This window comes from Gorilla gorilla, chromosome 23 (assembly GCF_029281585.2).
Source record: "Gorilla gorilla gorilla isolate KB3781 chromosome 23, NHGRI_mGorGor1-v2.1_pri, whole genome shotgun sequence".
NCBI lineage: Eukaryota > Metazoa > Chordata > Mammalia > Primates > Hominidae > Gorilla > Gorilla gorilla.
In genome coordinates this window covers 21,169,731-21,185,750 of record NC_086018.1, presented here as the reverse complement: position 1 = coordinate 21,185,750, position 16,020 = coordinate 21,169,731, and the positions used below count along the sequence as shown (strand labels likewise).

The following is a 16,020-nucleotide window of genomic DNA, read 5'->3' as shown; positions in this document are numbered from 1 at the left end:
AGAACATTTTGAATAGTTTTTTAAAATTTTATTTTAACGAAAGTTAAGAAAAAACCCTTACTTATACACTAAAGAAAATAAACATAAAATGGTTTCCTGCCTGACTCGCAAAAGTCCCATGGCCTCATCCTGGCCAGCAGGAGCAGTTGGTGATGAGGATCCAGAGCAAGATGCAGCTGAGCTGCCAGCCTCCTGGATGTGGTTCCCTGGTGTCTACGGTCTGGGTGAGGGATGGTGCAGAGCCGGTGTTCTGGCCAGCATCCCGGTGGGTTCCCAGCCACTGCAGGATGTTGCCAGCCTACGGGTTTTCGGGCTCCAGCTGGCAGGACAGCTTGTAGCTGCAGGACAGAGAAGCAGCTGTGAGGCCACCATGAGCCACACATCAGGTCCCCTGTCAGTGCCTGCCCAGCTGGAATCCTGGGTCCCCAGTGGTCCCCATGCAACAGGGCTTGATGCTGGCCATGGAGTCATGGCCATAGGCTCTCTGCAGCTGGCCACGGGAGAGCCTCCTCTAGGCCAGGTGGGGTGGCTCACACCTGTAACGTCAGTACTTTGGGAGGCTGAGGTGGGTGGATTGCTTGAGGCCAGGAGTTTGAGACCATCCTGGACATCATCGTGAAACCCCATCTGTACCAGAACAACAACAGCAGAACAACCGGACATGGTGGTGTACAGCGGTAGTCCCAGCTGCTTGGGAGGCTGAGGAAGGGCTTGAGCCCAGAAGGCAGACGTTGCAGTGAACAGAGATGGTGACACTGCAGTGCAGCCTGGGCGACAGAGCCAGACCATGTTAAAAAAAAAAATGGAGAGCCTTCTCCCACCCTCAGCCCATGGGCTAGGCCCTCACCTCTCTTTGTCACTGAGCTGCTCCATTCTTGTGAAATAGGTGACAAATTTCTCAAGAGGCCGAAGCCTGTAATTCATGGCAGCCACTTGGAGCAGCTGCATTTCCTGCAGAACTCGGACCTCCTAGAGACAGAGGACAGGATGCTGACAGGGCCTGGGTGGAAGTTGCTGCGGGGGTCTTTGGCAGGCAGGGAGAAGGGGCTGGTCCCTGGGGCAGTTTTCTGAAGGGGTCCCATGCAGCGCCTCCAGCCTGTTCTCAGAGTTGGATATAAACAGCCCCTCCTGCAGGAATTGGTCTTTGATTCCAGTGCTTTTCCCATTTTCTCCACTGGGATAGGTCCCCTCCTCCTGTGTGTGTCAAACACTCCCAGTAAGCCTAAGATGTAGAGGATGGAGCCAGGGAGTGTCCTGCCCAGGGTGGACTGTGACGTCCACATTCCCACCCTCATCCAACGTGAGTGCCCCAGCTGCTCACCTTGCTCCTCTTGTTGGTGTTGCCCTGGAAGGCAGACAGAGTCCATCAGAAAGGCCCCTGGCCCACAACCAGCCCCACCCCACCCCTTACCATGCTGCACTACTGCCAGGGCCACCAGGGTCAGGGGATGTGCACACGACAGGACTTGGACCTGCCTCAGGCTCCGGGCTCTAGAGCAGGGGGAATGGGAGCTGAGGCCCAGGGACCTTCTGCCCCAACCCTCTGTGATGACAGACAGGGAAACTGAGGTCTCTCATAGAAAGCACTCAGTGACCTTGGAACTGCCTGCCCTTGGAGAGGCTCAATTTCACCCTCCTATTACGGGACTACCCTAGGGAGAAGCTGAGCCCAGTTCAGCCCACACCTCAGCAGCTTTGCAGTCAGGCAGCTCTGCAGCTTCACCACTCAGGAATAGGGCCTGGTGGCTGCCATGGAGCCTCCATCACTCAGAGGTGATGAGATGGGCCTGACACCCCCACCCACAGGAGCAGCTGTGAGGCTCTCAGGAGAGGAGGTTTGCCAAGGGCTGAGATCTAAAGGCTCGGTCCAGGACCCTCTCCTCCCAAGCTTCAGGATCTTGGTTCCCAAGCACCCTGCCCCAGGCTCACTCACATCCAGGTCATCCGGGATGGCCGAATCCAGCCTCTGTAACTCAGTCAGAAAATCCCCCAGGAAGGGGACCACACCCTGTGCCAAGGAGGGGTGGGGAGGTGGGAGGGGTAGTGGTGATGAGTGTTGGCCCTCAGGTGCCTGCCCAAGGTCCTGTCCCATGAAATCCCATCAGCCCCTGTCTCCCAGAGCCCGCTCCTCAGGTCTCCCGGTTGGAGCAGCCAAAGACCCTCAGCTGCCTTTCCCAATTCTCTGCCTCCTCTATCCCAGCTAACCTCCAAGTCTAGCAAGCACTCCTTGTTAACCTCTATGGTGGGATTTTAACAAGTCACAAAGGCCTGTGGTCCCAGCTTTACCCTTCCCCACATCTAGTCTGAGTCCAGCTTTCCCAGACCCTTCCTCTGGTCTCTCAAATGGAGGTTTTCCAGGCCCAGTGGCCACAGGAGGACAGGGCTGGGGAGGAAGCCCCCGCTGTCTTGATATGGAGGCCTCCAGCTGGCGGGGAAGGGAGCCATGTCCTCTGATCCCCTGCGGCCCGTCCATGCCACAGGCTCACTCACCTTCTTCTGCCTCTGCAGCCTCATCTGGGCTCTCTGGGGGTTCCTCTCCTGGGTGGCCACCTTAAAGCTCCCTGCCTGCCAGGTGTCAGTGACAAAGACAGTGAGGCTCTCCTCCTCTCCCCCAGTTACACCCCAGCCACCCCGCACTTGGATCCCCAGGGAGTGGCGGGAGCCACCTGGCACTGTGCTCATACCATTGGCCCAGATCCACACTCCCTGTGTGTGTCACCCAGTCTTGCAGCCGGGCCTCCCTGAGACTGTTTCCTCTTCTGTAAAGAGTGATGCAAACCACAGCTACCTCACAGGGCCTCTGAGGGCTCAGTTTCCTGTAGCTGTTGCCATTGTTCTCACCATCATCCCTCTGAGGAAGAACCAGGCACGAGCACCCTCAAATTTCTTTCTTTTCTTGAACTTCATTTCTACCCTGTGAGGCCTGCACTACAGGCTCAGCATCCCTTCATTTTCCAGATGAGGAAACAGAGGCCCAGAGCGGGCAGTGGCTCCCCAGGGTCCCAAAAGAGAGGACGCCTCCTTCTGCTCCTAGAGGCTCCGTCTCGGCTGCCTTCAGCCCACATCCCAGCACCACCACCCATCAGGGTCGTGTTCTCTGGAGTCTTTGAGTGTCTAGGTCTCCAGCCACATACAGTCGTGATGGGAAAGGGACAGGGCATTTTAGGAGACCTGGTTAAGTGGCACCTGCCTATCCCAGCCCCACTGGAATCTCTGCCACGCAAACTGGGTTTGAGCCATGCCAAAGGCTTCGCCTCGCCAATGATCCCCCAGGGGAGTTCCGTGCACAGAACTCTCTCTTCCTCCACTGAGGAAGTAGCCTCCTGATGCACCATCTCTGACTGCGATGGCAGGGTTTTCCAGAGTCCTGGGTGGGGTGACATGTTGCTTTCTCATTTGCATGGACGATTCTGAGATCTGGTCAGGGAGGATCACCTAGCAATGTATGAATTCCCCAGATACTTGTCATGAGCATGCGTCGCTGCTAACCGGTGAGAATCCTGTGACATGACCGTTTTTGGGTGTCTGCAAAGGGCAGAGTGGGGAGTCCCAGCAAACAGCTACGTCTGTCCCCAGTATGCCCATTGGTACCCAAAGCTGGGCGGTTACTGGACTCCCTGCCACATGAGCTTCCTCTGTTGTTGTTCCCCCTCTCCCCCAGTGCAGGCCAAGGCCCCCTGCCCATGGAGGTGTGCTGCAGACAGCAGCAGCAGCAGCAGCAGAGAGGCCTGGCTTCCTGAGGAATTGCTGGCCGGTTTGAGGAAGGAAGGAAGTCCCACCTACCATGATCACCCTCCAGCCTGGAGGAAGCTCCATGCCAGCAGCATGGACCAGCATGGGAGCCAGAGCCCTGCTAATGCTGCAGCTCATCACCCCTGCTCAGCAGCCCAGCAGCCCAGCAGCCATTGCCACATCCCATTTCCAGGGCCTACTGCCCCCATGCCCCCACGTGCCCATGGACCGACACACCACTCTTCCTGTTGGGCCAAGGTAGGCATGGAGGGAATTTTTCAAGTCCACTTTTAGTAGGTAAGTCAAAACCAAACAAAATAACCACTCCACACCTGGTCCAATGCCCTTCCAAACTCACTCTTTTCTCTGACCCTTAAACACTTGTCCTGCATCTCCCAGACTCCACTGTACCTTGATCAGTAGGTCCCTCTTCACTGCAGTGTCTTTTTTGCAGAGTTCTTTTAGCTCTTTCATGCTTTTGCTATGGGCAGAGGAAAGAAAGAAGGGTAAATTTGGGAATCGGGGGAGATTTGTGAGTTCCAGTCCCTTTTGTTTGAAAACCCAGTGAATCCCAGCTTACTGGGTGAGAGTTTTCAGTGGAGTCCTCTGATCACAGGGGCTCCAGAGGACCAGGGTGGGACCTCTCATGCTCCTCCCCTGGGCCCCATCTCCACTTCACATGAGCCACTGTGTGTTTACAGTTAGCTTTCAGTTGGACACAGAGTTCCACTGCTGGGTACAAACACCTGAAAGCCTCCAGTTGGCTCCAGTCTGTTCCTGATGGTTAAAAAACCTTAGTCCTGAGTTGGAAATCCTTGCCTAGGAGTCCAGGGCAGCTTAGTGACCACAGCCACCGGCCCATCCCTGCCTCCAGTGTCCCTGGACTCCAGGAACCTTTCAGAGTCATTGAGGGCACATGGGGGGAGACCTGTGAGTCCCTAGGTCAACCCTGATGCTGCCATGGAGAGAGCCCTCCTCACCTGGACACTCCGGCCCACGTCTTGTGTAGCTGACCTATTGGGTTGCTGCACAGAGCAGAGACGATGACGTGCACCGAGGAGAAGTTGTTGAGGCTTAGGCACTCCTGGAGAGGGAAGAATGAGCTGTGCGGTTCAGAGTAGAGCCCGGCCCCCTTCAGCCTCAGCCCCCTCTGCTGAGATCTCCCCTCCTGGATGAAGCAGAGGCCTGGGGAGCCTCAGGAGGGCAGACCTGGGGCCGAGTGGATGTCACTCATCTAGGAGGATTTTAGTTCAACCCAAGGAAGACCCCAGGTCGGAAGTGAGCAGCCACCACTGGGCTGTGGGAGTCAAGGTGAGTGAAGCTCTGGCAAGAAGAGCCTAGGGGATGTGCAGGGTCCAGGCCAGAGATACAGATGCCGATCCTGAAAGCCGATGGAGGAGAAGAGGAAGTTCCCCATTTTTAAAGAGGGAATCCCCAGGCCCAACCGTAGCTTACCCTGGCCACCTTGATCCAGTGCTCCACCACCCTGGCCCTGTCCCGGGCCCTCATGCTGTGGTCCCCGAGGCAGGTGGTGGTGATGCAGTTGGTGAGCCTGTTGAAGTGTGCGATGGTGGCACGAACTGTGGGTGCCATGTGCTCATTCCCCTTCGGATGTCGTTGGCCCCAGATGCAGCCCAAGCATTCGTAGAGCACCACCTTCTTGAACAGCTCCTTTGGGGGAGGAGGAGAGTGTCACGGACACAGCACGCTGCAGCTCAGAGTCACCCACAGTCCCAGGCAGGGACTGAGCTCACAGTCATCCACAGTCTCTGGCAGGAACCAAGCTGGAGCTCAGAAAGCTTTAAAATGGGCTCCAGACTTGTGGGAGTCCCTGGGTTTGGTTTTCTGCCCCCGAGGGAACTGAATGCATCATGGCCCAGAACCCAACAAGGGTGGGAAGAGAGAGTGACATTTTCTCCCAGGCCATCCACACTCCAAGAACTAGAAGGTGGCTCAGTCCTGCCCATCCTGAGGCCTCGTCTTCCTCCTATCTCAATCAGCCCTCTACTACTCTCCGTACCGGTGCACTTTCCTTGTGGCAGCTGCAACTATGGGCTCTGTTTGGGTGTCTGCCATAGAATCCAGTATGCATCAGGTACCTAATAAGTGCTGAGGGTAGTGAGGCTCCTGAGCAGCTGGGTGAATGACCCATGGCCCTGCCTGCCCCACAGTGAGCACCTGCCCTGCCCTGCTTTCTGTCCATCCCCTGTCACTCAGTCTGCACAGTCACTCTGTGCAGCTGGCGCTGGTGATGTCCCATCTCTGCTGTCCACATGCAGACAGGGAAGGCTTGTGGGTGAGGAAACTCATCCAGATCCCACGGTTGGTAAGAAATGGGGCTGAAATTGGACCCAGGGCATTGGCTGCTCCTCAGGGAGAGGCTGGTCTGAGACAGCTGGTGCCAGAGACACAGCCTGCAAAGCTCAGCTGCTCACCGCATCCATGAGGGTCAGCTGCTCTGCCAGCAGCCTGGGAGGGAAGGTCGTCATGTCAGGCAGCTCCTCACTGGGTCGGTTCTTTACAGACCCGCGACAGGGACAGGAGGACTCTGGGGCTGACTGTGGCTCCAGCACTGTCCCTGGAGGGGGCCCTTCCCCTGGTGCCGGTGCTGGTGCTGGCCCTGGTGCTGAATGTAGATGCCCTGGCACACCCAGGGCTGCAGGTGACTCTGGCTCCAGAGCAGGCCCCAGGTCCGCCAGCAGTGGTGGTGCTGGCTCCAGGGCCGGCATTGTTAATGCGTGTTGCCCAGGACGTGGAGCAGGATCTGGAAAAGGAGAAAAGGTCACCACACCAGTCATTTTTCACTGGGTTTTCCAAGCACAGAAATGACCGGGTGGAATTTAAGGGAATTGTAGCCCCAAAACACCACCCCCGGAAAGTCTTGCAGACTGCAAGCCCCCTCACCATCTGGCTTGGCCTCGTTGGGTTCCGGAAGCACCAACTGGCCTAGGACAATTTCCTGATGGTCCTCCAAGCCCAGTCCAGGCCAGGCGAAGTTCCTGAAGGCCAGCTTTATCCGGAAAGATGACCGTTGCGGGGGCTGATAGTAAACCGAAGTGTTTTCGGGGGGCCAGTTGAACAAAATGGAGGTGATGGTGCTGGTCGATGGAGTAGACAGCTGAGTCAGAGGCCTGGCCTTCTCCCACACAACCCTCCAGGGCACCCCTGCGTGGTTCTGGGTCCCTGGCCTGTTGCTGCCAGTGTGGAGGACAGCCCCACCCTACTGTAAGCCATCTCCTGGAAGGGGCAGACCTGGCCATGCAGCAGGGCTGTACAGACCCTTGTGCGCCCTGGCGTCCCACAGACATTCTCTTCCCAAAGGCCCTGGAGCACAGCACTGTACACCTGTGCACTCAAGACTGCAGCTGCAGGCAGATTTGTGAGCAGCTTCCTCATCAGAGCTCCAGATCTGGGTCCCCCGGTCCTGGGGTTAGGAGGGAAGGGGCAGATGTCGGGGGGAGGAGGACAGGGAGAGCTGGGAAGCCACGGTGCTGAGGGGGATGGGTCTACTCAGTGGCCAGCTGTGACCCCAGCCTCCCCTCTGCTTTGCAGGGGACCTAAGTCTCCATTTACAGAACTCACTATTTGCCTCTTGTGGGGGAAGTCCCCAGATGTCAGCCTTCTCGTGGGAATTATAAGAAGTATGAGCCCCAGGGCTCTTTTAGTCTCTCCCCAGCCAGAGTCCACATATTTTCCCCCATGTTTTGTGGGTGAAAATGGCCCTTCAGAACCCTAAATCCACCCAGTTTATATTTGTTGCTGGGCTGCGTCATTCTAGTCAGAATCTGGGAGGATGCCACCATACGTAGAGGAGGCCATGAGGGTCTCACCTGTAACATTCTATAGATATGACTTGTTTATTCTGTCTACTGTGAGTGCCTGACTGAGTAGAATCAAGGCCGGGGGATTGTCATCTGCTTTGTTTATGAAATTATGCCAAGCCCCAAGAAGAGCGATGCACAAATGAGGTGTTTTGAATGTATGTGTTGAATGAGTGAACCCCAACCTTTGGAGAACCCCAGTGAGCCTCTCCAGATGTCTGAGTGGGCCTGTGCTCCTTTTTCAGCACCAAGGGACCCCTCTTCTGTCTGTGTCAAGGAGAAAGACCAGCCAGAAGGAATCTCAGACATCCTTTACCAGTGCCATCGCAGACTTGGTTTCTGTGTGTTTTTCCAAACAGTGAGTGATATAGGCCATTGAGGCAGAATGCTGAGAGCTGCTTCAAGTGAGGGGGAAGAGAAAAGTAACAAACATGAATCACAGCACCCCCAGCAGATTTTCCAGAGTTTTAGGCTCTAGGGACCCCTTTGTTTGCTGTGTCTTAGATCATTGAGTCCCTACAAGAACCCTGTGAGGTTCGTCTTCTCACTACTCCCTGTTCCAGAGGAGCCAACCGAGGCTCCGAGAGGTGCATCTTCAAGACAGAGCCAGTAGGGGACAGAGGCACCTCCGTGTCTTGGAGGGGGATGGACACTCACCTTCTAACCAGTAGTTCCAAAAAGTGTGGCACGGTGATAAAGTCCCAGGAGGGGCCCAGGCAGGTGGCATAGGAGGAGATGGGTTTAGTTAGAAAGGCTGGAACCAGGGACTCCAACAGCTTCTCCCCAGTGCCGGGCTGGAAAGTTAGCATCCTGCAGATCTCATTTTCATACTAGGGGGACAAGGAGGGACATGGGAGTCAGTGGTAACACCATGGACCACCAGAGGATCGGGATCTGGAACTCACACCAAGAAGCACCAACCCTTCAGGGACTTGTGCATATGGAGAACCTGGGTGCCCATGGTGAAAAGCGTTCTAGGCTTTCAAAGTGACATTGCATGTGAGGATGGAGAATGATAAAACGATTCCTGCCTTCAAGGCATCGTCCCGGTGTTTGTCACCTGTGGGGCAACAGCACCCTCTGTGTCAGCAACCTGCAAGAAGAGCATCATCCCTGCAAGTCCTCAAGGCCTGGGGAGGCCTCATCCCCTCCTCATTTCAGCAACAGCACACAGGACAATACGCTCTAGAAGAACTCTTTGACTTAAAGGTATATGATTGTTTTTGTTCCTTTAACATGAACGTGAGTCTGGAGAAACAGCTACGGCCATCCCAGCCCTGGCCAAGGGGAAAATGCCGGAAGACTCCGGGGTGGGTGGAAGCGCGTCCCAAGGCCCAGGATCTGCGAGGCGACTCGGGGAAAACGCAGGCAGGTATTGAACCCGTGAAAGGTTATGCAAATGTATGTTTGAAAGTGGAAATGAAACAAGGATTTTCTCTGCCACACAGACAGCAGGTTGGCAAAAAGTTAAAAGCATGCTAGTATTCAGGGGAGGCTGCGTTCAGAGAAGCAGCTACCTTCAGAGGCTGCTGGTGACCGTGTGACCAGCTGGAGCGCTTTTGGAAAGTCAACTAGCTAGAGCTGTTGAAAGTTGATATCTGCATATCCTTTCACCCAGATATCCCTTTCCTGGGTGTCTGTCTGCTGCAGGGGATTTGTTTATTTTATGGGTTGAATTGTGTCCCCTTCCCCAAATGTAACTGTTTCTATTCTCAACCCCAGAGACTCAGAATGTGACTGTGTCTGGACACAGAGTACTCCAAGAGGTAATTCAGGTGAAATGAGTTCATTAGGGTGGCCCTAATTTAATATGCCTGGGGTTCTTACAAGGAGAGGGGGTCAGCGCACAGAGAAGTTCAAGAGAAGACCCTGTGCTGACCGAGATAGAAGTCCGCCATCTCCAAGGCAAGGAGAGAGGCCCAGAGAAACCACCCCAGGCTGACAGTTTGACGTTGGACTTCCAGTCTCCAGAATTGTGAGGAACCAGATTTCTGTGGTTAAGCCCTTCAGTCAGGGTGCCATGTTATGGCAGCCCTGGCAAACTGCTCCAGCCTATTAGGACACGCATAGGATTATGCTCCTTGTAGAAAGGCTGCCTCGAAAGGGAATTTTATCATGACAGGCTCCACCAGCACTGAGAGGCTGACCCGCTGTGGAAAATGGCCTCCCTTAAGGAATGTTACAATGACATGTGAGGTTCCAGCTCCTGCCTGATGGGACTGCAGGGATGAGTTCTGTGCAATGATGCTTTAAAGACAAATGCATAGAGTAGCTTCACCTTCTTTTGTTGTAATCAATGCACCCCCCACCCCCACCCCCACCCCTTGTTTGTGCAGAAGTGTTGGATTTTAAGTCCTGGAGGAGGTCTGGCAGGGCAGTGGAGCTGCCTGTTGCTGGAGCTCCACTTAGGGTGGGGAGTTAAAATGATAACAGTGTGAGGATTTTGCTACGATGTTACCATTGTACTCAATTCTTAAAGCAACATGCCGAGATACTCCTGGCATAGCCTAAAGTGAAAACAGAAGGATTTTCTCTGGGCTTCCTCTGATAGGTGAAAGGGACTTTGCCTGTAACCAAGTTGCCACTGGGGACTAATGGCAGCCAGATTCCTTTGGGAGAGGACAGTGGGTCACTCAAGTGGGAATGCCCTAGGATGGAGCTTAGGGAGTCCCCATATTCGTGTCTGAGTCCTGGGCCCACCTTGGTTTTCACAAGTCCTGTCTGTGGAGACCCTTCTGTGCCCAGTCTCACTGCAGACCAGCACTGGACGTGGTTGGTGGTGTGGTGCACGTGCCCTTCTTTGAAGAATATGGAGAAATTGAATCCATCCAACAGCTCTTGTTTGGTCTGTTGTGTGGAGCTCTGCAAAGAGAGTGCCCGAGAGCCGGGCCAAGAGGTGTCAGTGGCCTGTCTGGCTGACCCCACAGTGGGACACCCCTATTAGAACTCCTCCCTGGCACCCCCTTCCCCAACAGGATTTGGCACATAGGAGCGTCTGCATAGACCTCCAGCCAGAGAAGCCTGAAGTCTCTGGCAGATGACAGCTTGAGGACTTGGGATTCAGATCTGAGCAGACAAACTGTGTCCTTGACACTCACCTTCCCATCCTGCCAGGCATGGCCTGGGCTGTGAACCTGACATACCTACCGGGCTCCAAACACCTGACAACCTACCTGCTCCTATCCAGGGAGGGCCCCTCATCTCTTGTTTCCCCCAAACAAATGGGGAGGGGCTTGGGGCTGCCCTGATGGGCACAGCTGAGGCCTAGCCTGGACGGGCCTGCCCTGGGCCCTGTGTTACCTGTGGGTGCCTTCTGGCAAAGGGCCAGAGGCGTCGAGGGCGAGGGTTGAACCAATGGCTATATTCTCAGGAAAGACTCTCATTTTGGCCTCTTCTGCGACGAGGAGGTCGGCAGCATGTCGGGACACAGCAGGAGAACATGCTGTTCTCTCGAGCGTCGCCTACGAAGTGAGCTGGAAATGGGGCTGTCTCTAGAATGTGGGTGCCTAGTTACCAGAATTGTAAGTTCTGTTGGGGTTCTGTCGGCAAGGAAGTGAGGTCACATCTTGTAGGTTCCATCCTGTAAGCTCCTCCTTTCCATAAGTCCTACTCAAAGGCCCCTCTGGGCTTCTGACCGCTCACCCTCCCCCGTCAACTCCTTACGTATTCACCATTATGAAAAAGTGTGCCCCTTCAGCACCTTGGGAAGACCTGGATATAACCAGGGTCCCAGGTTTGAGGAGACAGTGCTGGGTCAAACAGCCTTTATCTTAGCAGTTGTGAGACCCTAGAGAACTCCTTTGGTGTTTTGGGGTCTCCCCAGCATGCACAATGGGGGTTATGCTAGCATCTCTTTCCTAGGGAACTCATGAGGTATGTTTGAGATAAATATTTAAAAACTCATGGTGTGGTGTTCCCTGTGGATATTGCACACACTTAGAAATGGAACAAATACAAGAAGGGGTGAGAGGTAACATGGAATGCAACTCCAGTGGGCCTGGGGTCCACAGTGTGATCTCGGGAAAAGACACTTTTGCTCTGGGCCTCGTCTTTCATGCTGCACCAGTAGAGGTTGAGATTAAATGAAATTCAGAGATTCTCTGACATTGCACCTTCCAGTGCCTTCCCATTTTATTTAGACCCAGACCCTGTGCCTCATCTCAGCCTAGGGTGGGCAGCGTCCACAGAGACAGCACTGAGGGGTTAGTGACTCCCTTCTGAATGATGGAATATGACACAGATGATGGAATAGCACTTCTGGGCTAGTTCAGGCTGTTACAGCAAAGAAAGAGCCGTAACGGCCTGGGGAGCTCATCAAAAACAGAATTGTATTTCTCCCTGTTCTGGAGGCTGGAAGTTGGATATCAGAGTAGCAGCGTGGTCGGGCTTAGTGGTGACACTGCCGCCCCATTCATTGAGCTTTTACAGGTGCTGTCCTTTCCTTGGAGGACGCCTCAACTTTAGGAGCATGGGTAGACCTCCATTCAAAGCCCAGCTCCCCCTTGTAGCTTGGCGATCGTGAGGAAGTCATAGAACATCCCTGTGCCTGTTTTCTCCTCTGAGAAATGGCATTAGTGAGAATTGTTTCCCTTTTTAATCACAGAAAATAAAGCATGCGAAGAAGTTAACTCGGTGCCATTGGGCAGAGGGTGAGAGCCCAGCAAACCAGAGAGATCAGCTTGCCCACATCAGTGGCGAGGAGTGCAGAGAGTGGGTGAGGCTGGGGCAGGAAGCAGGCCAGCCTGCCAGAGCCCAGGAACAGGTGAAGGGCAAGAGAGCTCCTCACCCTGAATTCTCAGGGTTCACAGGCATGCAGGGGCTGTGGGGAGTACAATCATCAGGGCTGCTCTCGTTCCCCTGGTTCCCTCCATATCTGACATGGTCCCAGGGCCCCTCTCCCTGTGTTTCCTCTCTGCCCTACTTTCTTTCTGGCTGCCCTTCCAGGACTCATTTTTGGCCCTGGTAAGGTGGAGTCTTGAGGTAACTATAGGCCTATTAATAACTCCTCTGATGTTCAACCTGCCGTTTGTTGAGACCTCTGAGCTTAGTCAGAAATCTGCTCCTGCTGGGACCTGAGAGAGGGCTGGAGGGAGCTGACAGTGCAATGGCAGTTTTCCCTGGGGCAGCCACTCCAGGGTCTATTGGCAGGTATCTGCCAAACTGGAGCTTTCTTTTGGGTGTCTGGTGTTCTGAGGTGTGATTTTCCCTCTGAAGATAGGCTGAGCCCCAGGTGGGTGCCTTAGCCTCAGAAATGGGTCCCCCTGAGCTGGGAGCTGTGCTCTACCCTCAGTGTCCTAGGACACCTCACACCTGGCCCTGCCCATTCTGGCTTCCGAAGCCCACAGAGAGGGTCTGTAGAAATTGCTAGATACGAAAGGACTACAAATAAGTCATAGGAAGTGTATTTACATAACGCAGTGGTTTTCAGCCATTACTATATGTTTACTTCAGCAAAGGCGAAATTTAAGAATGTTAATACCCTGTGTCACCCTGCAGAGATTTGGATTTATTTGATGGGGCAGGAGACAGGCATCTTTGGTTTTGTTTTGTTTTGTTTGTTTCTTTCTTGAAAGCGGGACTTTGCAGTGTTGCCCAGGCTATAGCGCAGTGGCACGATCATGGGCACTGCACCCTTGATCTCCCAGGCTCAAGGAATCCTCCCTTCTCTGCCTCTCAAGTAGCTGGGACTATGGGCATGCACCACCATGCCATGCTAATTTTTGTGTTTTTTGTAGAGGTGGGGTCTCACTGTTCCACCCAGGCTGGTCTTAAAAGTCCTAGCCTCAAGCTGTCCTCCTGCCTCAGCCTCCCACAATGCTGAGTTGACAGATGTGAGCTACCATGTCTGGCCTGTTTCTTTGAAGAGCTCCCTTAGTGTTTCTAATGGGCATCCAAGCAAAAAAGATTTTGCTTGCAGAAGGCTCGTGGAACCCTACTGAGGCCGCATCTTCTTCACAGCCAGCAGATCATTCCCTGAAGTGTCTGCTTAGCAGTGCACAGGCTATTTATATCCTGGGCTTTGGGGAGCTGTTGGGTTTGGGGACTGGCTGGCACATGGGTATTGGTTCTGGGATCTGTCACAGCCTGGTCTTGTGGGACACCCAGTCTAGGATCCTCCTTCCCAGACCACCATCCTGCCTCTCACTGCCACTATGGCAGGAGACCAAAGCCATGACCCCGTGGTCAAAGGCATCCATGTGCAGGACCGAAGTTGAGTGACTCATGTGGGGAGGGGTGGGGCACAGCTGCTTGCTGGAAGGGTGTTGGGAAGTATTGGTCCATCAGCTGTCATGTCCACCTTTTCCTGCTGAATCCCAGCGATCCTCAGTGGTCTGAGAAGCGTGTGGCACCTGGGTTCTTGGCTGGCTGAGCTGGTGCTTTTGCAGCCTCTTCGGGGCTCTTGTATGTGAGGTCTCACCTGAGTTGCTTCAGGAAACCTTTGACCCTCAGGTTACCTCCTGCTTAAGAGCAGAGCCTTTGTGTGGAGATCTGGCTGGCCTCTCTAGCATCCAGCCTGTCCTGTCCTGTTATGTCTCGGTTTGAGGTTGTGCGGAGGGGTCTCTTCCCGTAGAGGAGGCAAGGCCAGTCGTGTGGGTCAGAGTGAAGCATGGCGATCCCAGCTGCCTGTGCCCGGCCTTTGACTGGAGGAGTCTGAAAATGACCAAGCCTGGGGAGCTGCCCTTCCTGGGAAACAGCATGTCTCCTCCCCTATTGTGGAGTTTCTGGATGTGATCCAGAGTGTGCTGGGCTTCTGTAGCATGTGCTGGGTGTAGCTGTGTGATTCAGGGTGGGAGGTGCAGGGGATCATCTGCTCTGAGCCAGATAAGGCCTGGACAGGACTGGGGGGCAGCCCTCAAAGCCACGTCTGATGGGAGAGTAGGCATGGGTAGGGAGGGGACAGGGTCACCGGGGCTGTGTGTCACCTGTTCTTGCTGCTTTGTCTGCCCTGGGAGTGAGAACAGAGGTGGGCTGCTGTGGACCCACTTTGGCTTCCTGCAAGCAGGTGTTCATGTGGGGAGCAAGGCGGGTGGGTGGGGGACAAAGCTGGTTTCTGAGGTGTTGAGTGGTTCTTTGTATGTCATTGTCCTTTTTCTCTCTGCCTTCCCCAACAGCTCTGCTGTAGCAGCCCATTGACCAAGTAGGTCACTCAGAGCATCCTGGTCCTACACATAAGCGTTAAGGCCCCTGAAGGGCCAGAGAAGGCTTAGGAGTTTCTCAAGAGTGAGCCCAGGGTGGGAGGGGGCCAGAGTCACTGAGAACAGCCCATTTGAAAAGTCAGGCAGAGGGATCCTGAGCCCTGAATATGCCTGCCTGGCCTGCGGTAACCATGCCAGCAGGGTCAGGGCATTTGGCCAATTGCTGTCTTGGTGGAGGCAGGAACGTCTTGCTTCCCCAACCCCTGTCTTTTTGTCTCCAGTATCCTTGGAGCAGCTGCAGGGTGGGTAGTGGGGTGTCTCTCCCAGCTGCTTGAAGAGATGAGCCTCCACCCGGCTGCCTCTGCCAGGGGGAAAGAGTAATGACTGCAGCAGGGAGAAAAGCGAGCCCAGCCCCTTTTAGAATCAACCCTGCTGCTCCGATTCTAATTTTCAGTTCAGATTTTGCAGGCATGAGTGTGGGTCCCTGAGTACCTGCCCTTTGAATTCTTTTGGTGAGGACTGAGCATTCCCCCAGGAGCTTCTCATCGAACCCCAAAAACACGGCCCCCAATTCACCACCTCATCCCTTCCCAGGACCTGCTGAAGCTCACACCCGTGGACCACCCAGACTGCCTGCCGCTACAGGATGCCCTCCGCATCTCCCAGGACTTCTTTCCGGCATCAGTGTGGACACTGACCCCGCTGGACTGCAGTCACAGTGGACTCCCAAGGGGCAGGTGAGCTCATGGCCGCAGCAAGGCCTCACGCTCAGGTTGAGGAGCCCAGAGTGGTCCAGATCCCCAGTCCCTTCTCTGATGGCACAGGCATCTCTCTGTGTCCCTTGTCTCTGCAACCCTGATTCCCCATTCCCAGCCAAGGAGAGGTCTTCGATCCCTGGTCATGCTGATTTGATTCCCTGTGGCATTGTGGGCCCTAGGCTGAGAGCTTTAAGCCCAGTCTCTCAATAATCCTAAGAATCCAGTGAGCCAGAAGAGGGCACAGGACCAGAGAGTCTCTCCAGGTACGCCACACAGTCTTTGAGCTGTGTCGGAGCTGGATTGTTTACCTGGGGCTGGCTGTCTGGAGGCCCCAGGCATTGTCCCCCACACCAGGGAAGTTGGCCTGTGGGTAACTCATTCTTGAATGCAGACACCTGCCTATGCTATCAGGGTGACCCAGGAGGGTAAGGGAGCAGGACATCTCAGCCACTTTAGATTGACTTGCATGAGCAAGAGCCAGGAAGGGAGCCCCACAGCGGGAAAGGCTGGTATTAGAGGTGGCCAAGGCCATCCAGGTTGCTGGAACATTCCACATGGGCTCCTGGATGTCAA

General features: G+C 54.7%; 1 protein-coding gene and 1 pseudogene across 4 annotated transcripts; one reads left to right on the top strand and one right to left on the bottom strand.

Annotated features, from left to right (window-relative positions):
• Positions 1–13: 13 nt before the first annotated feature.
• RGL4 (ral guanine nucleotide dissociation stimulator like 4) lies at positions 14–8,539 on the bottom strand. 4 transcript variants are annotated; one of them, XM_063704617.1, is made up of 12 exons: positions 6,952–7,147; positions 6,637–6,850; positions 6,168–6,496; positions 5,188–5,403; positions 4,713–4,816; positions 4,144–4,213; positions 2,491–2,565; positions 1,934–2,008; positions 1,322–1,345; positions 848–969; positions 537–627; positions 36–338 (listed from the first exon to the last, which is right to left on the bottom strand). In XM_063704617.1, the coding sequence occupies exons 1-12, from the start codon at positions 7,126–7,128 to the stop codon at positions 69–71; spliced, it is 1,767 nt and encodes a 588-aa protein (XP_063560687.1). In that variant the 5' UTR covers positions 7,129–7,147; the 3' UTR covers positions 36–68. The 4 variants fall into 4 exon arrangements, with proteins under 4 accessions (XP_018873825.1, XP_055231092.1, XP_063560687.1 ...); XM_019018280.4 differs by lacking the exon at positions 537–627 and having other exon boundaries at positions 14–338; XM_019018276.4 differs by lacking the exons at positions 36–338; positions 537–627; positions 848–969; positions 6,952–7,147 and adding exons at positions 1,005–1,222; positions 8,211–8,539 and having other exon boundaries at positions 6,637–6,830.
• The window catches only part of LOC101141165 (uncharacterized), a 43,604-nt pseudogene continuing 28,735 nt past the window's right edge, over positions 1,152–16,020 (top strand).

Coding starts and splice junctions, on each gene's coding strand:
- RGL4 (XM_063704617.1), bottom strand. CDS start 7,128: ATGAGGAAGCTGCTCACAAATCTGCCTGCAGCTGCAGTCTTGAGTGCA. Junction 4,214..4,712: donor ACGTGGGCCGGAGTGTCCAG/GTGAGGAGGGCT, acceptor CTCTGCCCATAG/CAAAAGCATGAAAGAGCTAA. Junction 2,009..2,490: donor GGCTGCAGAGGCAGAAGAAG/GTGAGTGAGCCT, acceptor TCCTTGGCACAG/GGTGTGGTCCCCTTCCTGGG.